The following is a 25,535-nucleotide window of genomic DNA, read 5'->3' as shown; positions in this document are numbered from 1 at the left end:
GCGTTAATTAGGATACGCTCAATGCTGGAAATGCGGGGAAGTAAAGTACGAACTTTTTTTTTTCTTTTTTTTTTTTCTTCTTTTTCTTTCTAATTGATCGTAGATTTATAGCGTTATGAAATGTTATGTATCGCAGTTATTAATGTCTGTAATAACAATTGCTAATAGCGAAACCGTCGATTCTCGTTTTGCGAAAACGCCTCGAGGCACGAGATGTATCAATGTGCATGCATAATATTTGATGGAATATCGGAACGTAACTATCTGCATACATCATCAATGAGTTTCGTGTTTCGCTGGCCGTATTGTCATTAAGTCGCATCGTCGTTGCTGTGACACTCGCGTATTAATTCCGTCTTGAAAGTTCGAAGGTTGTTAGATTACTTTCTCCATGAAGGGAAAACGCTCTTCCTTAACGCACAACGTATTAAACGTAGTAACGAAGGATCGTTCTGTTTAAAGGTAGCCCAAGAGGTATGTCTAGCACAGATTCGCAAAAGCGTGCTCGCACAAATTCCACCAGTAAGTCACCCACGAATCTAAAAGCCTATGCGAAGGACATTTACAACAAATTTTTTATCACATCGATAATAAGCTTGAATTGGCATTGGAATTAATTATGTTTGACTCCACTCTGATTCCAGCAACTTTTTAACAAAGTAAATTAAATCACCCCATGTCACTCCTCCTTTATACCGATGAGTAGCCGGGCGCATTTAAATCTTGTTACCATTATCGTTAGTATTTCACAACTGTTTCAGGCTTTCTCTAATATTCTCTTTGTAACATCCACATTGTGGAAAATGGCCACGTTCTTTCGTAATCAGACCTAGAGCGGAGAGTTTATCGCTTGCCACAGTAGCATTTGCCGATAGTTGTAAAAATAGATCGCAAACATTATTTCTGCGCCGCTCATTTGGCGAGTCTAAGTACCTTTTTGTCGGGAAAATCACGGTCGACTAAGTTCTTATCGTCGGAAAGGACGAGCAGATAAATGCGATGACGCTCATTTTTCTCTTCGAAGTGAGAGAAAAAAAAAAAGTCGTCACGTTGAGGATTATCAACTCGCAAGGTTGATTAACTTATAAGAATAAATCACGTGAAAAATTGTGAGAGACAAATTAATTGTTACGAACCGTATTACAGAAAACGATGATATTTTAAAATTGAAGCTGCTTATTAATATCGTTAACTTTATTTATATTAAAAAATTAAATTAAATATGATATCGTCAACTTTTTTTCTAAATTATATATACATATAAAAATTCTCAAACAAATTTCAGTTAATTATTACATACATTGGCACTTGTTAATAAGATTAAAACATTTTAATCAATCGAATCAACCGGTTATTCCTCTTTCTAATTACCAAATTTTATTTTATATGTGATATAAGTACAACGTATATTCTATTCTCTGATATTGTTTCCGTTTATTTCGAATGCAGTAATGCGTAACACTCTCTACTACAATATAAACGCATGTTGCTATATAATTACGCCATTTACATTCCAGTACCTATATGATTGGTATTCGCGTAAAGTTTAACGTCGGAATAATCAAGATAATTTTGATACGTACGAGAAACGTGTTATCTTAATATTTTACAATTGATAAATTGACGATCTAACGAAATGTTTGAAATAAAAATAAAAAAAAGGAAAAAAATATTGTGTCTCTTCGAGAAACATTTGATTGTTAAATTTTCTCTGTCACAATTATCTCGATTAATTATAAAATCTCTTCTATTCTACTTAAAGTTAGCTTGAAGCCGTTATGCTCTCACCCTGGTGACTTACACTTTTTTATTATTCCTCGGAAACATAGTCGTCGACATTTCCGTTGTCGATGTACCTTGTTGACGCTTCTCATATGTAGCTCGTATGCTGCCGTCGCTTACAAGCTTGCTTAATTAAGCCAGTTGTTACATACAGGTAGATGCAAAATATTACCGAACGTTTATTCCCTTAGGCTCGAAATTTCATCTGCGTATGAATTTTCTGTCTCTGTCGCTTATTTTATTATCGTATACAGCAAAGCACTTTATTGGAGCTTACTTCTTAACACGTAGTGTAGATTCTTTTGAATTTTCGCAGCTGAGCTGGCAATCAGCTGACTTGCTGAATCGAATCTAATATTTAGATATATGAAACTCGTAATCTTCCTGCGATTGATATAGTGCTTGAGAAAAAGATATAAATGAAACGTTAGACCATTCGGTTCCCTTCTTTGTTAATAATGTCAACGTTGTACTTACCCTTTTCTTTCCGATCTATAGAGACACCATTATGGCTGCTGTTGCAAATAGCGCCCATAAAAAACGAACGGGACCTCGTGGTCTTGTTCCTGCTGACATTTCGAGACATCACCGCCCTGAAGCAGCCCATCGAAACGGACGACACCAAAGGTGGTCTCTCCAAGTTCGCCAAGCTCGCCAGATCAGTCACCAGATCGAGATCGGTTCTAGTTTCTCAGTTCAGCTCCCATTTGCCGGCTCTGAAAGATACAGCTGTGCCGACCACCACCAAACAATCGCATCTAGGTCATGTAAGTCATCCCGGCACTTTGTAATCTTATCAAAATTTGCCATCTCTCATCTTTGCTGTTTTATATTTTTACATTTTGAGATAATATTTCGATTTATTATTAAAATATGTATCTCGATATCTCTTTCCTTATCGCTTTTTAAAGTACATATAAATTATAAAATAATTTCAAAGCAGTTAATAAAGTGGATAATGCCAGGCTACAGTAGCCGAGTTATACAAAATCTTATTTATAAATCGATGAAATAGAAATGTACTTTTAATACGCCGACTTCCCCGGGAAATGGAAAGCTGAGAACACATCTGCATGAATCTCTCTTCAAAATCAACCTAGAAAATTTATTTACATTCGAAAGCTCTTTGGAGTGTGAAAAGCTAATGGAGTTACGCTCGCTATAAGAAAGAGATATCAAATAGATGGATAAGAAATCGATATGTAAACGGTGCAAATAACTCGTTCTTTTTGATAATGATTTATTTATGACATATAACTTTCAACATAAATTAATTTGAGGTAGAAATATGAGTTATAAATTTTATGTTATAAATCTTTAACGAATTAATTTTGAAACTTGATAATGATTTTATTTTACAAGAATTTATTTCACGTGACATATTTCGATATTACATATTTTCTTTCTTCCAGATGATGTCCCTGAGTGGCGATGTAATGCCACAATACAGACAGGAAGCGCCGAAAACGCCACCACACATTTTATTACATTATTGTGCGTTTAAAGCAATTTGGGACTGGATCATCTTGTGTTTGACTTTTTACACAGCCATTATGGTGCCGTATAACGTCGCGTTTAAAAATAAGACTAGCGAGGACGTCTCTCTGTTAGTTGTAGACAGTATCGTCGACGTAATATTCTTCATCGACATTGTACTAAATTTTCACACAACGTTTGTTGGTGCTGGTGGAGAAGTGGTATCTGATCCGAAGGTAATTTTAACTCTACTTAAAATTTTTCATGAGCGATTTAATTGTGTCTAAAATATTTGTACCCGCATTACACATCGTTAATTGTTAATAATAATTTTCAGCTATATCAAATACTTTTTTTTCACAACGTAACATATTGATTGCTTTCAGGTAATCAGAATGAACTACTTAAAATCTTGGTTCCTCATAGATCTACTAAGTTGTTTACCGTACGACGTATTTAACGCCTTCGATCACGATGAAGACGGGATAGGTAGCTTGTTCTCGGCTTTGAAAGTAGTACGGCTGCTACGACTCGGCAGAGTTGTACGCAAGTTAGATCGTTATCTGGAGTACGGTGCCGCGATGCTCATTCTTCTGCTCTGTTTCTACATGTTGGTTGCTCACTGGCTGGCCTGTATCTGGTACGTCATATTAAGGTGATTTTACTCTACGTGCACACACGTATTCAAGGTAACACACACCTCGTCGTTCGGGGTGGTTATACCGCGCAATACAATCATTACATGCAGTACCATGTACAGAAACATGCACAGAAATGAGAATTATCATAATCGCTATTGTACTATAAAGTAGTTTCTCGTTTCTTGCAAATTCTCTATTTTTTGTCGTTTTATTATATTAAAAATCATAAATGTCGACCATATTTTATTAATATAAATATTAATTTTGTGAATGTACCGATAAAGAAATATATAAAATGTACAAACAAGAAGCTGGCACTTCGCGCGAATTTGAGAGAAATTGCGTTGTGTCTCACATTCGAATGTAATCTCTTGATACTGTAGCAATATTTGTTTAATGGATCTGATATGGTCTTATAAGAAACCTCCTTGCGTTGAAGGTATTCGATAGGAAGATCGGACGCCGACAATGGGGTGCAATATTCGTGGTTGTGGAAGTTGGCCAATGTTACCCAGTCGCCGTACAGCTACTTGTGGACCAATGCCAGCACTGCACCCGAACTTGTAGCTGGTCCATCACGGCGCACGATGTATGTTACTGCTCTTTACTTCACAATGACTTGCATGACGTCTGTGGGCTTTGGAAACGTTGCAGCCGAAACCGACAACGAGAAGATTTTCACTATCTGCATGATGATCATCGCTGGTACGGATATTAATATTATTCTAAATATAAATATCCTCAAATCAAGCTGATATATATAAAAAAAATATTTCGATTGTCCGCATTTGATTAAGCTAAACAAAAAATACTTAAAAATATTTTATTTGATAAAAATAATTTTTTTTTTCTCTCAATTTCTCGATTAGCTTTATTGTACGCCACGATCTTCGGTCATGTCACCACAATCATCCAGCAAATGACATCTGCTACCGCCAAGTATCATGATATGTTGAACAATGTGAGAGAATTTATGAAGCTTCATGAAGTGCCGAAAGCTCTTAGCGAGCGCGTCATGGATTATGTTGTCAGCACGTGGGCGATGACCAAAGGTCTGGATACGGACAAAGTTCTCAATTACTGCCCTAAAGATATGAAGGCCGACATTTGCGTACATCTCAACCGAAAAGTCTTCAACGAGCATCCCGCCTTCAGGTAAATTGTATGATATATCGACGCTTTGTGCCTTTGAATAATTTAATTAAAAATTTGATTTAAAAATTAAATAATATTAAACTATAAATATAATATTTATAAAAAGATATATAATTTTGTTAATTAATTATGCGCGTTTACTATTTAGATTAGCGTCCGACGGGTGTCTGCGTGCCTTGGCGATGCACTTCACGATGTCGCACAGTGCACCAGGTGATCTCCTGTATCACACAGGAGAATCCATCGATTCTCTTTGCTTTATCGTGACCGGCAGCCTTGAGGTAATACAAGACGACGAAGTGGTGGCGATACTGGGTAAAGGCGATGTATTCGGCGATAGCTTTTGGACAAATCCGACGATCGGCCAGAGTGCAGCGAATGTTAGGGCGCTCACTTACTGCGATTTGCATACAATTAAGCGAGATCGACTACTGGAAGTGTTGGATTTTTATCAAGCCTTCGCAAACTCCTTCGCCAGGAACCTGATCCTAACTTACAACTTGAGCCATCGGGTGAGTCTTTTAAAATAAAATAAAAAATTAATTTCTTTTCATAAACGTGATAAACATATTTATTGCAAAAAAATAGTGGTAAAATTAAACGTGACAGAATATCGATTTTGATCGTTTATTGAACTTTTAATAGATCTTAACTAGCGCAATGGTTTCCTTTGACTGTTTAATTGTAAACCATCAGGCTGTATACACGTTCTCTTTATTCTTTACATCACGATTATACAGTCTTAGTTAACCAAAGCAACTTGTATGGCACACGTTTATTCGTTTATGAATAATTAACATACGTAAAGAACGATAAATTATAACAATTATAACGACTCGTCAGGCACTAGACGATAGGCATTCAAGGCCACGCAACGATCGGCATTCTTTAATATCATAGTACTGAATTCATAGATACACGTATACACGACATAATAAAATTGCACAAGTATGATCGAATGATCGGAAAAATAATCAAAAATCGAGAAACATCAGGCCGTTATAAAAAGGGACAAAAGTCCTAATAATATACATAAGACAAATAATTACAAATAAATAGTTTTAGGTAAGTCAGTAAAAAATGTATACGGAATTCATTCATACGAACAGATGGATAAAACAACTTTTACATTCGAACTTCCACAACAATTTTCGTAATATAATTCGTTTCTGTTAATGCGTTTTCTCGTATCGCTATCACGTGTGAATTCGTTTCAACTTTCAAAAAATACGCACTCAGGTAAAACGGAAGGACTTTTTCATATTGTAAACAGTATATAATTATGAGATTTTAAATACGTTACTTGTACCCGCATATATCCCATTATAATTATTAGAATTGATAACAATATTCATATAGATTTTACTCTGAGTAGTTAATCAATCTTAAATATCAGCAAATATCTTTACAATTAATAATCTCTCTTTACGTCGTCCTGTTTTTCTCTGTCTATCCAATTCTCATAAAAATCTTTACATTTATCACAATTACTCTTGATCCTTGCGAAGTCCCTCGCTATGTAATTTACGACCTGACAATTCTAGCAAGACCTTTGACGTTGGATCTTGATCCAACACAGATTTCATTTCGCGCACGTCCTCCTCTGCGTCTGGCACTGGACCCACTCCCCACACTTCGCAGTGTTTGATTTTAAAATCTTCCTTACCGCTAAGCTGTATATAATTTTGAAACGTCGTGCACGTTGGGCTCGATTTGCCGGTGCCGTATTCGCAGTCCAACCAAAGAGCGGGATAAGTAAGCTGTCCCCCCATAAGCAAGCCATTAGGCATCGTTTGCTGATGGAGATTGAGATACTGATAATGATTGTTATAATTTGTCGACGAAAATGTCAATATTTCCGGTTCGAGCTTGAATAAGAATGACGTTTGATTTCCTATGAAGTTCGGTCCTAGTTTCCAACTGTCCGAGGCAAAACCACCAAACACATGATCGTCCATATCCTGAAGTATAATGATCGTAGCGCCTTGCATTACGATCCTTCCTAACATAGTTGAAAACGATTCACCGTGCACTTGACTCGAAAATAAAAATCGCCATTCGTCACGTAACTCGTGCGGCAGACTTAAATTTAGGAACAAAACGTCTCCTAAGCCTAATATACTTGGAAAATGCGGTATATTTTCTAAACCCTTGCATAATGGCAGAAGATTTAAATCGTTAACTCGCGCTCCTGTATTCTTATCGCTACTTTTCTTCTGAGAGACTAAGTAAAGATTCTGGAAAACGTGCGATTGAATATTCTTAAATGTGGCAGCTGTCACAAACCAATTTTCAACTTGATCGACGGTTAACACGTCTCCATACTTAATCAATTCCTCGCAAAGAGTGCGAGAACGCATACCTATACGCCTCGTATTAACGGTACAGCCTATACTGCTCCAAGTGAGGTAATGTGCATTGCCCGAGTTCTTTTGTAGTCTCAAATAGGAATTAATCGTTGCTTGAATATACTGAAGGAACGAAGTAGTAGGTATTTCGTACTTTTGCTCTTCCTCTGAAAAACCGTCAAAGATTAAATTGGTACGCTCTTCGTGATTACCGCGTACGGCAAACACATAAAGCCGGCCAAAATTTTCCCCGTTGATAGCCGAGACCTTCTTTCCTGGATCGTGACAGAGAAATCGGATCACAAACTGCAATAATGTATCGTCCAAATGTATCGACCAATGTTTGAATATATCCTCGCGTTTGATGGAACCTGAGCTGCGGGACATAGATTTAAACAGGTTCTCCACTAGCGTCAATTCCTCTGTGGAAAGTATGTTTGCCGATGAAGCAGAACGACTTGACCCATGACCCATCTGAAACAACAGTATTGTCAATCATTCTAACACCACTAATTTTTACTCACTTTTAATTCAATTAATTCCAAATATGCAATTTAATTCCGTCTTTTTCTTTCTTGAACATGTTGTAGACTTTGCACGGGACATACTATACATTTGACCACTCATTGTGAAAGTCTTTAAAGAAATCACTTGACTTTTATCGCGTTACGCTATCGATAAGGGCGATATCAATTAAAATCGTGGAAAAAATTATGAACCTTTTGTACGGCGAGTAGCCCTTCCCGACTGTTCATACACCTTCCTCGTCTTCTATTCAGTCGCCCTGTACGTATCGAGGACGAAAGGAAGGCACTACTATACACCTTTTTCGAAGCTACGCCGCGTCAAGTGTCCACGTTACGTTGCGTTACGTCACGTCGCGTCGCGTCTCGTCTCGTCACGTCACGTCGTCAACGACGACGGCGACGGCGACGATGACGACCCGCCTCGAGCACGCTCACCGAGATATTTAAAGGTTATGTGCAACACGCGCGAGCGAGATGGCAGCTCGCTACTACGATTGCGTCCACGTACTTTTTACTCCATCGGCACCTATCGACTTCCGTCACTGCGTCTGCGCCAACGACCTTACCGCCTTCCGCCGTCAGCCGCCGTTGCATCTCGTCTGTGCATCTTTTGTTCAGTAATAAAAACTAACGGTGAAACGCCGGGCTTTCCTCTAGATGACATCCTCCTGCCGATAACGCAAAGAGATTGCGAGCCAGTGAACCCGACGAATCGCTCGGCGTACAAATTCGAGATCTGAAAAACGGAATAAGAGAAGGCTTTATTTCTTTATTTTATTTGATTTTTTTAGGTAATGAGAAACCTTTGCATTTTCCTATTAAGCGCAAACAGCGCCGGCAAATCTAATTGCTTGTAATTTGTTTAAGTTGCACGAATCGGTAAAGAGCGAGGAAAACCGAATATCCAGTCTAAGCACGACCGATTGTTCCGGCGAGTTCTTCTCTCGCACGCGTCCTTCGTGTTCGTCACATGCGCAAGAAAACGGGGATGATTTATTAAAAAAATTGTCGATAGATTATCTCGCGAATGTTCGTTTCTTCTGCGTAATGCGAGAACGTGGAAAGCAAAGAGTTAGAAAGAGTGAAAGCAGATTGAAATGGAGAATGGAAAGGACGAGGAAGGTGATGGGACGCGGTTCGCTCAAAGGGAATAGGCGCGTTGCACGAGCTGTGCAATTTTCAAGCGGCAGATGAGATGAGATGATTTAGCCTATGCACAGAGTGCATTCGAGATGCGCGTCCATAAAACGTCAAAGCCGAAACACAGCGCAGGTTGTTTCCATGCGATCTTTGCTCTAGCACGAAAACGCTTCTCTGTTAAGTACCGTAAAAAATAAATTATATACTGTATTATAATATATAGTACCGTAAAGGATGAGATTAGGATACACGCCAATGGCATTGTGTACAAATAATTACCAACATTTAATTTTATTAACTATTTTTCTTTTTATCACTTCTCTTCGATAACATCGTTATTAACTAATTTTTTTTTCAGGCATTATTTCAGGCGTGTGTAATAATAAAATTGAATTCTGTGCGCAGCTTATCTTCCGAAAAGTCGCCGATGTCCGTCGAGAAAAGGAGCTTGCCGAAAGGAGAAAAAATGAGCCTCAATTGGATCAAGCGCAGGATCATCTGGTTCGCAAAATTTTTTCAAGGTAGGAAAAACACTTTTGTGTATCTTATTCTATTACTTGTTCGATACGATTAAATGCACTGAAATTCAAGTCAGTCACTTGTTTTCGGAATAAAGATATGAGTAACAAACGAATTCATTCTGGGAGATTGAAAAGCGCAAGCTGATCGAGATACAACGACATGATAATTTTTCGAGCGTTCCTTTCGTCGTTAAAATGGAAGATTTTAATTTCGCAGAATGGATTTTTTTTTTTTTTCCAAGAAAATTACAATTGCAAGCATTAGTTTGTAGCTGACGACTTCTGATTGCCACTGATGATTAAATCGTTTGAAAGTGTCCGCTTCGACTCGTTTTGACAATCGTAAAGAACTTTATTGGAGCATGCGAGTGAGCGCAGTTTTGTATCAAAAATTTCTTCCACACCATGACTAAACATAAGCGAATGCATTTGCCCACGTGATACATAGATAGATCATAAAAAAAGTTTTGCATATTAATTCACAATAAGTTCATTTAAAGCGTGTGCACGCGTACAATGATTCGCGATCTTCCGTGATCTAACGCAATTGTTAATCTTGTCTCTAAATGAAGGTTCGTGCTGTTGTTAAAAATAAAACGAGCACATGATTTTATCTGAAATAATTTCGTGCGCTAATAAATCGGCTCATCATATACATATAAATAAAGAATTAATTAAAAGATTGCGAAGACGCGTATAATTAAAACAAATTTGACAAAATTCAAATTTATCTTTGTTATATCAGTAGATCATTTTAACACATAGATTGTCACATCTTTATATGCGTGCACATGCAACATTTTGCGTGACTATGCGTGAGGAAGGAAGAGAGAAAGAGAAAAGGAACGAGAGAAATATAGAGCGATATATGTACAGAGAAGTTATCGCGAATGATTTTTGTATCTTCCGTGGCTGTTGCTGAATGTGACTGTTGATTGTGCGGCTTGGCTGGCCTGTTCTTTCCGAAAAGGTTCAAGACCGATGGGGAAGGCCAGATCGGCATGACCAGGACCGTGAGCGGACGGTCTCAACAGGATTCAGACGAAGAGCTCACCGTGAACGTCCTGCCACCTTGGCCAAGTTTTAGGCAATTTCATTATTTTTCTTATGTATTAATTTCTTCTCTAATTCTTTTTCGCCGTTATTCCTCGCTACGTACACATTTTATTATTAACGTTATTATTATTATTATCCTTTATCATTAAATTTATATTTTTTATCATTCTGATTGCCGTTGTTATGACCAGTGGCAGTTTTATTAATATCCACCGCGCGATGTATACTGTACATTATGCATATAATACCGGAATACCTGTTCCAATATTCGTGTACATGTATATGTATATACAATGAATATATACCACGACAGGGCGCGTGATGCACGTGTCTCTGCGGATTAATCCCACATTTGTATTCTGATGATTCGCAGTTTCATCAATTAAACGTGCTATTGCCATTTTTAATCCTTTCATCTGTAAGCCAGTGCTGCTTATCAATTTTAAAAAATATAATAGAAGGAAAAATAGAATAATTTGTTTCTAATATAGTGTCTAAGTAGAGATGCATTAAAAAGAATCGTTAATAGAATACATTCTTTTTATTAATAATTTAGATTTAAAGTAAAATTTGCTTTTTATCTTTAATAATAATCATGCAAATGTGGGATTAACATGCATTGTATTTTAAATCAGAGGAAATATATATGGGCAGAATGTTTTTGTGTAACATTGACAAACTAAATTTAATTTAATCTTTGGCCACGTTGCAAGAAGGAAAACAAATTTTTAATTAACTTTTTATTTAATTTGTGTTGAATAAATCTTGTTTAGTTTCATCTTTATAATTAGCTACATTTTAGAAATTTCAATCTTGATGTCTAAAACAGCATAAAGAGATATTTCGTTTCTAAATCAATCGAAGATTCCATCTGAACTTGTCATTGTCATTCAAGAACATCCTGCACACATGTTTAAATATTACTCCCACATCCACTGAACGCAATAAATACCGTAACATGCTAGCTGGAAGGTATCACGTACGTGCACTTGTGTACATACGCTTAAAAGTAAATGGCGATAAATTTTCATCACACGTCTATACTGAAACACGAGAAAATTGAGAGTGGCAGTAGCCACGAACACTTCAACCTTTACATTCGTTCCCATTAAATATACTAGCATTATATATTTTATATTATATATTTTAAATTTTATTAAAGAAGAACTAGCTAAAAGGCTTTATTTGATACTGATTAATATTTAAAGAATAATTTTTGGCAAATGTTTTTTTAATGTTCGCAATTTTATGTTAATACAATATATATATTATGAAAATGTTTTTAGGTGCCCTTTCAGCAGCATTTTACGAAATATACATTTTATTTACGGCATCGTATCAATATCATTATCATATTTTAATGACTACATTGCAATTTTTAATGAATGCTAGAGTGCTGTATATTATAATGGCTTCACAAGGTCATGCATATTTTTTCGTATAATCATGTACATTTTATAACTAAATGCCAGAACCACATAGCGCTATTTGCAGGATTTCGTACAGTTTTTGTTCTCCTTTAGCGCTAGAACGAAATAACGTAGCTGTAATAATATAGCAACATTCAGAGTTCTTTTAAGGTTTGTTAACGAAATTAAAAAATGTCGAGTACAATACGATTCAATATATTTCAATTTAATATTAATAATTAATATTTTTCGAACAAACGATATCTCAATCGCACGATTAAAGACTACGGATATAATTATTAATCATTGATAAAATCGCGCAAACTCGCAGTACTGTTGGCGAGCTAGAAAAACTACCGAAATCCTGATGACGCTTTAACGAGCATCTGATTTTCTTCGGTTTTTCTGTGAAGTGCATGCGACGAATGCACACACTCTAGTATTCAGATTTCTCTTTATCTTCTATGTAATTGGATTGAACCTTCATGAGAGTGCATATACGTACGAACATATATAAAGTACTATCAGATGCCTGAGAAATTATTGGAATGCCAGAGAAAAAACAAATATTACGCTGCATTTACGATTTATCGCTATAATACTTTGCTTTTTTTTCAATTCTTATTATATAATTATCAACGATTTTATATACACTTATTCGCAATTTATACATCTATGATTTATATTTTAAAACTGCCTAATTCACATGCAATATGCTTACATCGCTACTTATTTTTCCAAAATTTTTTCTTGACAGTCCTATGCTAGTTGTCTTTATAGCATAAATAATTATTTATATTCACTTTTTGCAGTAATTTCTATAATAATTTATAATAATCAGAAGACTTACAGTTTGATAATAAATGCCATCATTTAATTTACATGCATGGTAATATCAAACTTTTTTTTTAATCAACGTTATGTCAATGTATTTCTTTAATAAAAAGTAATAAAAATTATATATAAATCGTTGATTAAATCTGGGAGGGACGAGCGTGCTTTGACACATGCAATGCAATTTTAATAATATTTTTCACTGCCTCTGCGAACCTTCTTTCACAAAGGCGCTGTGACAGCATTAATAATTACGTAACTATTCACTGGGTTTATGTTCGACAAAGTGGCATTCCCAAAGTTTGTCAGGCAATTTCTCATCCCGATATTATTATTATTCTAAAAAGTAATATATAAAAAAAATTAATATACCAATATTAACGTTGGTTGACGCTGATCTGAGTCATAAATTTTTCTTTTTAATAAAGCTAGTTTAATATTATTTATCGATATAATTTATATTAAGCTTAAATAATTTAAAATCAATTTGTTACTTTATCTATTATTAAAGGTTTATTAATTCTTTTATACAATTCAACGAAGTCTATAAAAAATACACATCTTGAGAATTTTTTAAAGAAAATATTGAATCGAGATATATTCTTGCGATTCGAGTCGAATTGAGAATTTGTAGTACGTAATAGACTTGTGATCAGCGTGAAATATTGAAACTTCGATGACTTAGATGTTATTGGTAATGCGAGGTAAACGAATCCTGATTGAAAAAGCTTGTTCGTAGAAAGTGCTTTGTAAAAAATGTTCCCCGACAAATCAACCGGTATTCACCATCAGTATTTACCAACGTTTTCTTCCGTTTTCCTCTTATATATGTATTTTGCCAACGTCGTTTACCACCGTCGTGGATCCTAGGCACGTCACATCGTAAGTCGCTCGATCGCCAAACCAGTCGGAGTTATTTCCCCATTTTCTAGCTCTCGATAGTAGGCGGCTGTATTCTACGCTATGATGATAACTCGATTAGCTTGGCCTCGAACTAGTTCGGGGATGCACCGTAGATTTAATCGAGCCGGAAAGCCAGAACAAAACTCTATAAATTTATATAGAACAATAGATAAATGAAATTTTTCACGTGAGAATGGTCTTTTGTCCAGCACCCCTTTTGCCACCTACACTCTTGCCCCTCTACATTGCATTTATACTTTGCTACCCTGGTTTAAATCTAGGGAATAACCAGCCTTTATCGTATCTTCTCCTCTTCGTATGTAAATATATTTTGTAAATGCTTGTGTACTAGAAAAATTTATGTGACCATTTTCTCTTTGTATTTCATGTAGGTTTCGCCGCGAAAGACAACACACTGCCGACGTAGAAAAAGGCGACGGTAAGGAGGCCAAGGATGGCGAAACGTCGCATGTTAAGAAGTTGTCTACCACCGAGGAAGGTGGAACAACCATCACAAAAACACGACCCGGCAAGTGGGGTCGATTATTAGGTAAAATGGAATATTAATTACTATTAATTAGAATGTTGTACGATTACGTAATTAAATACGATAATGCGTAATTAAATTAGTAGAATATGTAATATTGTTTAAAGCATAATCAAAGAATTTCATTTAAAATCGCAATTTTGATAAAAAATTTTATAACGTTGTAGGTAGTTCAAGTTTAGACACCGGTAGTGAATCGGGCACAGCCGGCGATACATTCAAGCGTTCTCTTAGCGCGAGAGATGCGCGTCCGAGTTCCAGTACCGGTACCAACAAGGTTTTCCCAAAGCTCGGTAAATTGGGAGGCACGATCGAAGAAGGCGGCGACAACGAAAATCAGAAGGACGCACAGCAAAAGCAAGCGCTACAGCAACCAACTCTTAGTGTAGACTCGAAGCAATTACAGCTGCGACGTCTAGAGAGTTACGATGGTGGTTTGATTACGCAGCAACCGAGTCACGAGCGGGAGATTCTTGCTGCGGTACTGGAAGTCAAGGTGGATTTGAAGCTGGAAGTTCAGAGAGTAAATCAACGGTTGGCTAAACTCGAAGACATGCTGCAGGCGCTGATGAATAAATTGCCGGTCACCGGGACATCATCGTCCAGTAGCAGTGGCGGTTCTCAGCAGAAGATTCCAAGCTTCACCCTGAGTGGTGCCCAGAGTCAGTCGCCTGTCACCCCGGGCGTAACGTTAGTCCAGTCCGCGACTCAAACCACTGAGCACAGACCGTCGATCGCTACGACGTCGACGTCTACGACACCGAGCGAGGGTTATCGGGAACAGTCAACGGCAACGGAACGTCATCATCATCATCATCACCATCAGTCGTCGTCATCGCGGGATGTCAACAAGGAGCTGTTGGAACGATTAGCGCAGGCTTCCACGTCGCGCAGTGACGACTCAAATGCTTTGGGGCCGCTTATTTTACGTAAGCGACGCAGTAAATCACGTAACAAAGGTGCTGCGCCGCTGGCCCCTCTCGCCACGCAACCAATGAGTCCTTCAGAGGCCACGGAAACCACGCAGATGCTCGAGTGTACTGACGATCGTGAGTCAAGCGGTGGTCCCGCTGACAGGACTGTTACGGACAGGAGTGTCGAGAGATCCGATCGTAAAAGACCACCGCCCAGACCGAGGGAGTATTTGTGAAAGTTTTTCTCGCGCCGGTTATTTATTTTCTTCCTATTCTCGAGACAATCTGCCGCGACGCGGTCAAAAAAGGTTCATTATCCAATACGCTTGATAGCTTAGCTTTCCATGAAGACGTGAATTCGCTGTATAATAATGCGCTCGCGATTATCTTATTCTAAAACGTTCATGTATATACATCGAACAATAGCTACTATTTCATTACTCTCTCGTTTGTATATTTGTACGTGCACGGTGGCATGTTACACAGTGATTCATCAGTGCAGCTGGAAAATTTAGTTGTCGGCCACCTCACGTGTGCCTGAATTTCTCCAATTGAGACACAATTAAATATTAAGTAAGTTGACTCCGCTTCTTTTTGAACAGCGAATGTCGTTAGTAACGAATATAACGTGTCGATAATTAGTCCATATATCGACTCTGATAGACATAATACGTATTTAAAGAAGAAAAGCTTTGCATTTTCGTTAATTGCTTTTTAAAATGAGTGAAAGGAAAAAATAAGACAAATCTCGTGTCGATAAAACGCCAGCGTGATTTTACATGGCCAAAAGCGCTATTAGGGAGGAAACAGTATAAATAATGCAGTCTTAAATATTCGCTTGCGATAGTTTTTTCGAGATACATCGAAATTCTCTGAGGGAATGTATCCAGTGTATACTTACACACGACACACACTCGCATACATATACTCTACGCATAGATATACATATATAAATTTACATGCATCGTATTACAGATCTACGGTAGCATCATAGCAATTACGCTACATTTCTAAGCATCTCTCCGGCCACAAGAACGGTTCGTGTCGACACCAAGCCAATGTGACTCTCAATGAGGTAACGTGACATTTTGTAATTATTAAGCCAAGCATTCGTACATGTGATTCGTGATATAATTTTTAATGGTGATGTCTAACCAATCAAGATAGTATAATCAGAACCGACCAAGTATATTAATTTTCAACAAATATCATAAATTGTTTTAGGCTCGGGGCTGTTAAGAATACGTAACAGAAGTATAAAGTAAAATCTAACAATAAAACAGAACACTTAAAATTTTACATTTATAAAATAATAAAATTACAATTATGGTTTTAAGAACATTTTTTTGTTTTTTTACAGTATGAATTAAAATACATATTTTTAATAATTGAAATTTTAAACATATATAAGTATTTATACTGCACTTTAATTTTTTATTTATTCTGCACGATTAATTAAATTATTTAAAAAAAAAAGAAAAAAAAACAGATTGAGAGCACATGTATTGAAATATATTTTCCTATAGATAAAAAAATATTGCAATAGCAAAGTACCTGAACTCGAAAGCTTGATTAAATTAATTTCCTTTGAAGAAAAAATTAATCAAACGTTTTAACACATAGATTGGACAAGTTGATAAGTAGAGGAATTTTTATTTTAATTAAAAAATATCTAAAAGTTTTCTAATTAGATGTATATTCAGATCTGTTTCTCTTTTTATTTAAACGGCATTGAATAATATCGAACAAATAGAGTGAAGTAATTATAGCAGAAAAGCGAAAAAAATTAAATTAAATACGAATTGAAATAATCGTCTCATTGTACTCGACAAATAATCATTGGAATTTATCAAGAGAAATCTCTCATGCAAATAGTAATTATTATACAAGAATGGTGTTACGTTCGCAAACTCGTATAGTATACATACGAAGCCAAAACAGCAATATTAGATGTATATATATCTTGTAATATGACGTGTATATATATTTGCATATAATCATTGACCATACAGTAAAAAGCGTGCTACTGCTGCAGACAAGAATGGCGTCTTTGCTAAATATTAATAATATGAGCTGACAATCACACAATCTATTGCAAATTTTTATTGAACTGTGTTTGAATTATCATAATTAAGTAAATTTGAATTACTTGCCATTGCTGTTTGTAAAGACTAGACGACACATTTGACGTGCATCAATAGTGGTGTGCTTTTGCATTATTATTTTTAATTTCTACGATTTAATCCCTTTCTAGTCAATGCAATTAGGAGAAATTGGTATTTTTCTATTCCAAATAACTGTGAAGAGCAAAGACACAATTCTCGTCATCGAAAACGTTTGATTAAATCGAAAGTATAGACACAAATGCGTGCATACACGTAAAATATACATACATATATATTTACGCGTGTACATATATATATAAATATAAATAGTATAAGAGATAAAGAAGAAAAAAAAATATATATATAAATAGAGATATATATAATTTCATGTTATGAGAAAAATAAGGATTATCGAAAACTCGAGGACTTTGTTAAATAGATTGTAGAGACAGAAACGATATAGCTGGCTCTATCATAGTTTATATACTTATACGCAAAGAAAAAGATTTAACACTGTTGAAATTGTAGTAATTAAGCCAATGGTAAACAATTGAATCTATCGCGCCTCGATATTTAAATAGCGGTACGCTGAAATTTTTCATGCACTAATCATATCGCGCGGATTATTATACGCTAAAATGCCCGAATTTTGCAATTTTCGCTCAGTTTTAACGATAAGACTACATTTATGTAAATTCGATTTACAATTATATAAATTATCACATCCGTGCGTTTCAATGACTGATATATACGTATAAATTTATTTTAAATGGCAATTAATTGAAATAGAGGAAAGTCGTCGATATTGTACCGGCTCTTAAATTGTATAAAATATAAAAATGGTACAATTTAAGAGCCGATATAATATCGGCAATTTTTCCCTATATTAACTATAAACCACTTATTTCAAAAGCAACTAAATATATTAATTATGACGCATTTAATTCAATACAATACTATTATACATTATAATTGATTATCACAAAATCGAGCATTTTTACTATTTTATACAATACATATATATAAATATTAGAACTTGCAAAATATTTAAATGCAATCCGCAATTTGTACAGCGCGATGAAGGAAGTTAATAATAAATAAAAATCTATTTTGTCAATTACAACTGCCTTTTACAACTTCCTTCACAGTAATAAAAAGCTTAAAAATGCAATATTGAAACGCACGCGATGAAAACCCAATATTCAAGTTATCAGCGCTTCATTGTTTAAATAATTACTTTATGGTTGTAATTCCAGTTAATTTGAAAAAGGTTATCCGCTATTTTTATTTGTTATCGTCAAACGCAGCAACATACTTTTAATTCATCGAAGTGCAAGTAGCAGATTAAATGTACAGCTATGATTATAAATGCGTAAGTTTGTATTTTGTTATCCAATTAATTTATATATATTAATGGTGCAGTATCATCTCCAGCAGAACAGTGAAAAAAACTTAACGTTTAAGTTAAAATCTGAAACCAAATGTACGACACAAAAATTAAAAGAAACTGAAAATGAAAATTAAACGAAGAATATAATTGAAAGAATTAGTAATAAAATACAAATTTTGCCAATTTGTTACTCTTGCTTGTTCAAAGCTAATTGAATTATCTGCTTAATCTTTAATTAGGTATAACGTGATACAGCTTTGAGCAAATACAAGTATATAAGTAACTTTATATCTGTTACACACATTAAAAAAAATAAAGAGTATACAATTGAGCAAAAAAAAAAAAAGCTCGTTAAATATTGCGCAATTTTGTAGAAAAAGTCGCGCGAGAGAAGCAAAAATCGGCGTATAAGAACAAATGTGCCTGCGTACAATTATAAAAAAAGTAATACTCTTCGTTTGCGATTTGCCTCCGTTTGACGAGAATATTTTAATCTCACTGTCATCGTTCAATAATAATTTTTACTTATTCCGAACATTTGCAAAAATTTTGAATTTGTGAAAAGTTCTTTTGTTTTTTTTTTTAATTAAATTAATTTGCCACAAAATTTATATGCGATATATATGTGTTCTTTGTGAGAACATCTTTCGTGATTCACATTGTGCAGCCATGAGAACATTATTGGGCGTAAACGAGAGAGTGTAAATGCAATACGATATTTTATATCAGCTACTTTGCAATAATACGAACAATCATCATTCGAACGACAATGTCATAACTGTCAATTGTCGTCTCTGACCTTACCTTCTTACGTGCTTTTATTCGTTCGAAGCGAGGTTTCAAGAAGCAAGTCAATTCTCGCGACTCGTTACAGAGTTACTCTATACGGCATGTACAAATTCGCGTTCGAAAGTTGCTGCGAAAGCTTTACTATCTTTGATCATTAATTATTAAAAAAAAAGAAAAGAAAAGAAAAAACACGAAGTTACATATATTATTCTCATATTATCATATATATTATTATATTAAGCTTTACATTTTAGATTAAGCGAAAAAGAGCTGCGTTAGAATTAAATGTATCGTATTTTATCATCAAAACTGGTTTTAGCGATATTCATACATCTTTCGGTATAAATTAATTTTAATAAGAATCATAAAAAAAAGCGGCGATTCGAATCTCAGTACATTTTTTTTGTCTCACGCGACGTTGATTAAAATAAATTTCAAAATGGTATAATTTACGTATATTACCATTATGTTTTTTATGTATACAGTTGCGACACGCTAAATAGCATGTCACAATCATTGTACGCGATCTTGAGAGCCTTAAATATAGGGAAATTCAATACGACGATGATAATTAGAGTGTTCGCAACGACCGTCGAAAAAGCTATAATAGGTATTATACGAATTTCATGGATAAAAAAAAAGAAAAAGAAAAAATGATGGAGAACAGAAAAATTATAAATATATAAATACATACATACGTATAATATACATATATTGATAGAAGGGGGGAAAAATTTTTGCTATAACACTTCGTCCATTTTTCTATATGGGCAGTTCGTTGCACTCGTAACACAAATCCTTGGCCTTGTAAATTATCGTCCTCTTCAGCCACTTTTCCGACGAAAATCATCCCCCGCGTTCTCGCAATGCTGTAGAAATTATGTGAACCGAAGAAATCGAACGAAATCAAATTGAATTGAACTTGATTCACGCGTCTTTCATAGTCCTCGTTCTCCCTCACTTTCTCATCGCAGTTCCTTTCTCTTAAAATTGCCTACTAAATCATTAATCTCTTTCGGGTGTTCGATTTCTACGATACCGCGACCACTCTTCACGTGTGGGATTCTTGTAAAGCTTCATGGAGCTCAATAGAAAGCGATCTCGGGGGTGAATCTAAATATCAATATGCGAGAACAACTTCTACGTCGATAATTCGAAGTTGGAACGATCATTGATGATTGATTATATGAACCGACGATATGTATCTCATGTACTCCGATGCCAATTCCCGAGTGGAAAGAAAACGTGATGCTGAAATCGGCAGCAATGACGTTACGAGAGAATGATTTAATTCAACGATTTATTGTACTTTTTGTATAAATTGCATCGTTACATTTACGATCAATTATACATATGTAAAAGTAGAAGTCGTATAGGATAATGGATTTGCGTTCAGCAGATATTTAGTCTTCCTATTGTCCGTAAATTTGCAGATTTGCTCGAAGCGTCGACTGTAAAAACCACGCGAGAAAGAAAAAGAACAAGCACGAAAATATAAAAATATACGTCCAAAATATTCAGCAAATCGTCTTCAATGATCGCTCGAAGAATCTCCTTGAAAAATCAAATTGTAGCATCGAACGAAGCCTGGCTAGAATACTCAATGAAAAAGCTGCTTTCAAACTTATAATAAAAATAATAAAACCTATACCTTCCGTGTGTTTCCTTCTGAAATATATTCGCGAACGTGATTAGTTATTCGTATTTTTTTATTTTTCTTTATTTACATAAATTAAGAACTTTTATATTAAATTTATATACATAAAATATATTTGTTAAAATTTTACAATTATTAAATTTATTATGTAATTCTAATTAAATAATTTAGTATAGTAAAAAAGATTTGAGGGTTAAAAGTAAGAGTTTACTTAATATTGAGTTATACCACTGAAAAGGACATTATTGTCTCAATTTTACTACAAAAAAAGAATTGAATATTGTAATACGAATCAACGATAAGTCATAGACATTATTTCTTAGTTGTATAACTCAATAAATTTAATATAACTAAAGAAAACTCAATAAAAATAAATAGACTTGTTAATTAAAAAAAAAAAAATTATTTGACATAGAAGGTAGATACTTATGATTTAATTATAATGAATAGTAATTGTAATAACTATTTTTATCCATATCTCACTTTAACGATGTTTTTCCAGGACGTGAATGTAAAACCCAGGATTTTTCACTTGATTAAGCGATTTAAAATCAGCGTAAATGGTGTGTTTCGCTTTGTGACTGAATATTTCAGTCAGCATGTCGCTAAAAATTGTCAATCTGTGAGGATAATACGACAACCTAAATTCACTAATATATTCGGAATTTTCTTTGTTATTTTCCTCATCTAGAGCGATCATGTAATCCATAGTGATAATCTTTGGTTTTCCAGCTACATATAGCACCGATGTCTTAATGTCCGTCATGTGGTTGCTCTGCGATACAAAAAATTGACACTTTAACATAAAATTTTTTTAAATAAAATTATATAATTTTTATTAATAATACTTACATTATAATATATGCATTTTGGAGGAGTGCTGCCGGTTGTGATGATGTAATCGTAATTTCTGTGATCGATGAGCAGTAAACCACCCGGCTTTACACAACGTTCAAAATTTGCCAAGGCTTGTCTAGAAAATTTTACAAATAATTTTATTAATTTATTTTTGCTTAATTAAATTCTACGATCCACGATTCAAGAGTCAATATTCCGAATATCAACGAGAGAAAATATTGATTTAAAATAATTTAATATAATGAATACCTTTGCTCTCTCTGATCGTCGAAAGAATCGGGCATGTGAGCGAAGCTGTTTCCCAAACATATAACGGCATCGAAACCCTCTCCGATAAGGTGACTAATATCACTAGGTAGAGTTAGCCAATTCGCTTCTTCGATCACTGTCACGATAAAAAAATTAATTAATAAATAATTACAAAGGTACATTTCTTAACAAATTTATAAGAGACTAAAAATTGATATTAATAGAAAAATCTCTTTGCTTTATTCTCAGAGCTTTATCGTGAATGTCATTTCATAATAATATTTTAAAAATTAAAAATATTTAAAATGCTAATAATTAATATATAAATTTGTCAATTATTACTAGCATAGCTTTCCATATAGCATCGATATATAATTTACGTCAATTTTATTGGCATATGCATTAGTTATTTTTAGTTTAACGTGATTGAAATCACGAGGTCGAAGGCTAACAAATAGAAAACGAATGTTCATGATTGACCTTTGCTGATAAGTATAAAAATCCCTTTTTTTAGTATACTTCTATTACTGATAAAATATTCCAATGTAACGATAAGTGACCCAGCATTTTTAAGCCTTATATAACGGCTGTGTTTTAAACTATACTAAATTTGGTTTTGATATTTCTCAATAATCATACAATATGTGTATCTACGTATAACATAATGTGCGTTAGTATGTGCGTTAATAACAATTTTTATCGACACGCAGAAAGAATATTATTTACTTGTTTTATTGTTGAATCTACAATCTTAAGTCGATGAAATATGTTTAAATTTTTGTAATTACGTCGTTATCGTATTTCTCAATCGAAACAAAGACAACTCTTGCATCAAGATGTTGTTTCGTGTTTCCATATTTCAAAGCGCTTACTTACTATGCTATTTGCGCTTTAAAGAATCTTAGCCATTTCATTTTTCTTTAATTTCTCGTAAATCTTTTTAAATCTGAGACGTTCAGCTAAACGTTTTAACTTGCTCACCCCAGTTGTCAAAGGCATGCTCCTTTCTTCGATCCCATCTGGATTTTAGCGCGTGCTTGAGCATTTTGTCGGAAGCATCGACGCTGACGACTTCAAAACCTTCCTCCAGGAGCATCACGGAATCGACGCCAGTACCGCAGGCTACGTCCAATATTCGTCGGCATCCCTTCTGTCGTAGCAAGCCCACCAGGAAATCCCGATAGTTTTGGGTGCGTTGCTTTTTATCACCGATGAATATCTCCCAGACCTTTGCCGCTCTACCGTCCGCATATTGATCGTTAACACCCTCGGCTGGTGTGCCAAAGGAACGGGTGCGAAACACGGAATCCACCATCCCGCGGAAATAGAACTTTGCGAAACAGAGCTATGGAAACAACGCGAGTCTTAGAAAAAACGTAATTAATATAAAAGCCAAATTATAAAACTTGGCAATAAAATTAAGGAAAAAAAAAAAAGAAAAGAATATCTCATATATTGATCACATAATTTCTAGCTGATTATCTTTGTATCGCCTCGCGTTTTATCTCCCGCTAATATATTAAGTTCTTTTTATAATCTTGATTTAATTTACAAGTCTAATTTTAATAAGAAAGCTTAATCATGCATTGTGGAACAAAATTTTATCCGCGAGATCGGCCAAGGTGGCTTCGTCGTTACAGGGTTTCGTATAAATTATCGTTATCTCGCGTAACGTTATCGAGGACTCCTGACACAAGTCAAGCGCGCGTTGGGGTTTAACAGAGGGTTAACAAGAGAAGGGTGATCTCTCCATCCACGTTATCTGATACCAATGCGCCCGTCGGGAATAATTCCATCGTCTCTAGCATTTTCTATTTCTCCCGAGGACGTCGATGCGCTCTGATTGAACACCGGTGACGATCTTGTGCAAGATTAAACACGAAAGCAGCCGCGTAATCACGCGATTAATTAAACGTGTTAATTATGCAACTCTGCGTCAGAGAAACTCGAGCAATGACAGCGGAAGGATTCATTATAACAACCGATATTAATACACAATAATGCCTCTCGATAATAACTTTCACACAATGCCCGGTAGTTAATTATTCAATATAACGTTATTGATAATTAACACGTGAAATTGATCAAATGATTAAATCATACACTCGCAGTTTTAACATATGTCACTAATATTTCTTTTTATTATTAATTAATAGATTGTACGGTTAGCTCGATTTTTTAAACAATAATCGTTTGAGTCAAAATTAGAAATGAATAAAGGTGTGGAAGAATACATTTTTAATTTTCTGCTATTACTAGCGTTTGTATTTAAAGAGTTTATTAATTTTTTTTTCTTTTCGAATTACTTTAATAATTTAGAAAAATTAAAATCTAAATTTAAGATATTTTTTTAGTTTTAAACTGGTTATTTTTTCTTCTACCAGATATTGTACCTTTAACTTGATGATGAAAAAATTACGCAGCTCTCGTATGACGTTGAATATCGCTACGAAAATCGTTCTTTATATGAGTGAAAACTGCCCGTGACATAGCAATCGTCGCGTTTATATACGTCGTGATATATAAGAATCGCGATAGTGTGCGCGGAATCGCGCAAACTCATACACTGCCGTGCTAATGACTATTATTGGATTACTTCTCAATGTGATGTAAGTTTCCATGTGACATTGATGATTCGGTTTAGTAACATTTGATAAAAGCAAACGGTTGCAACCCACCGCGATGATCGTGACACCTTCTGACTTTCGACAATCCCGGGCACCAAGCCTACGATCGCAAGTGACTAATTGCATTCGAGCAATTAGCAAGTGTCTTTATTTTGTTCGATTATCAATTAAATATCACTAGTCAGTCTTGTGTGCAACTCGATTAATTTTCTTTACGCAGCTAGAATTTTTACTGATTTTTATTAGCTGCAAAAAAATGTGTACGTGATGATTAATAAATAATACTGTGATGACGCAAGGCATGTATTAAAAAAAACAGTTTCGAAAGCTTCGGAAATTATCGAAAGAGATAGGTCTTTTATTTTTAATGTAAGAAGCCGCTGTAAGAGATACTGTCATCATTGTGTAATTAACTATTCTTGTCTATGCACTATGAATTTTTTGGATCTTTGGCAGAATTTTAATTTGTTATATTAATTATTCTCTTTCTTCCAATAGTGAGATATGCTCGCTATTTGCGTATGTAGTACATACATTCGCAAACAATCGAGCTATAAGAAATTAAAACTTCAAAATTGATATACCGATTATTGTAATTACCGATAGA

At 34.9% G+C, this 25,535-nt stretch overlaps 3 protein-coding genes across 5 annotated transcripts in view; 1 reads left to right on the top strand and 2 right to left on the bottom strand.

The window, feature by feature from the left end:
* Eag (ether a go-go) overlaps nucleotides 1–21,602 on the top strand; it is a 51,360-nt gene extending 29,758 nt beyond the window's left edge. The window contains exons 5-13 of one of the 2 annotated variants that reach the window (XM_070663198.1): nucleotides 2,281–2,549; nucleotides 3,195–3,494; nucleotides 3,645–3,898; nucleotides 4,339–4,604; nucleotides 4,769–5,054; nucleotides 5,203–5,566; nucleotides 9,475–9,590; nucleotides 14,185–14,342; nucleotides 14,507–21,602. In XM_070663198.1, the coding sequence (XP_070519299.1) occupies nucleotides 2,281–2,549; nucleotides 3,195–3,494; nucleotides 3,645–3,898; nucleotides 4,339–4,604; nucleotides 4,769–5,054; nucleotides 5,203–5,566; nucleotides 9,475–9,590; nucleotides 14,185–14,342; nucleotides 14,507–15,489 (2,996 nt within the window). In that variant the 3' untranslated portion in view covers nucleotides 15,490–21,602. Of the gene's footprint in view, nucleotides 1–2,280; nucleotides 2,550–3,194; nucleotides 3,495–3,644; nucleotides 3,914–4,338; nucleotides 4,605–4,768; nucleotides 5,055–5,202; nucleotides 5,567–9,474; nucleotides 9,591–14,184; nucleotides 14,343–14,506 lie in introns of both variants that reach the window. The other variant, XM_070663197.1, reaches the window with a different exon arrangement.
* On the bottom strand, nucleotides 5,668–8,432 carry LOC139106436 (MTOR-associated protein MEAK7). 2 transcript variants are annotated; one of them, XM_070663211.1, is made up of 2 exons: nucleotides 8,122–8,432; nucleotides 5,668–7,876 (listed from the first exon to the last, which is right to left on the bottom strand). In XM_070663211.1, the coding sequence occupies exons 1-2, from the start codon at nucleotides 8,155–8,157 to the stop codon at nucleotides 6,542–6,544; spliced, it is 1,371 nt and encodes a 456-aa protein (XP_070519312.1). In that variant the 5' UTR covers nucleotides 8,158–8,432; the 3' UTR covers nucleotides 5,668–6,541. The 2 variants fall into 2 exon arrangements, with proteins under 2 accessions (XP_070519312.1, XP_070519314.1); XM_070663213.1 differs by lacking the exon at nucleotides 8,122–8,432 and adding an exon at nucleotides 7,927–8,115.
* Gnmt (Glycine N-methyltransferase) lies at nucleotides 21,507–24,804 on the bottom strand. The gene is made up of 5 exons (XM_070663227.1): nucleotides 24,695–24,804; nucleotides 23,283–23,646; nucleotides 22,302–22,437; nucleotides 22,047–22,167; nucleotides 21,507–21,969 (listed from the first exon to the last, which is right to left on the bottom strand). Exons 2-5 carry the CDS (start codon nucleotides 23,614–23,616, stop codon nucleotides 21,679–21,681), a joined length of 882 nt encoding a protein of 293 aa, XP_070519328.1. The 5' UTR covers nucleotides 23,617–23,646; nucleotides 24,695–24,804; the 3' UTR covers nucleotides 21,507–21,678.
* Between the last annotated feature and the right edge of the window lie 731 nt (nucleotides 24,805–25,535).

Source organism: Cardiocondyla obscurior, linkage group LG11 (assembly GCF_019399895.1).
Source record: "Cardiocondyla obscurior isolate alpha-2009 linkage group LG11, Cobs3.1, whole genome shotgun sequence".
NCBI classification, from domain to species: domain Eukaryota; kingdom Metazoa; phylum Arthropoda; class Insecta; order Hymenoptera; family Formicidae; genus Cardiocondyla; species Cardiocondyla obscurior.
Note: the sequence above shows the minus strand (reverse complement) of the source record. Positions and strands in the feature narration are given on the sequence as shown.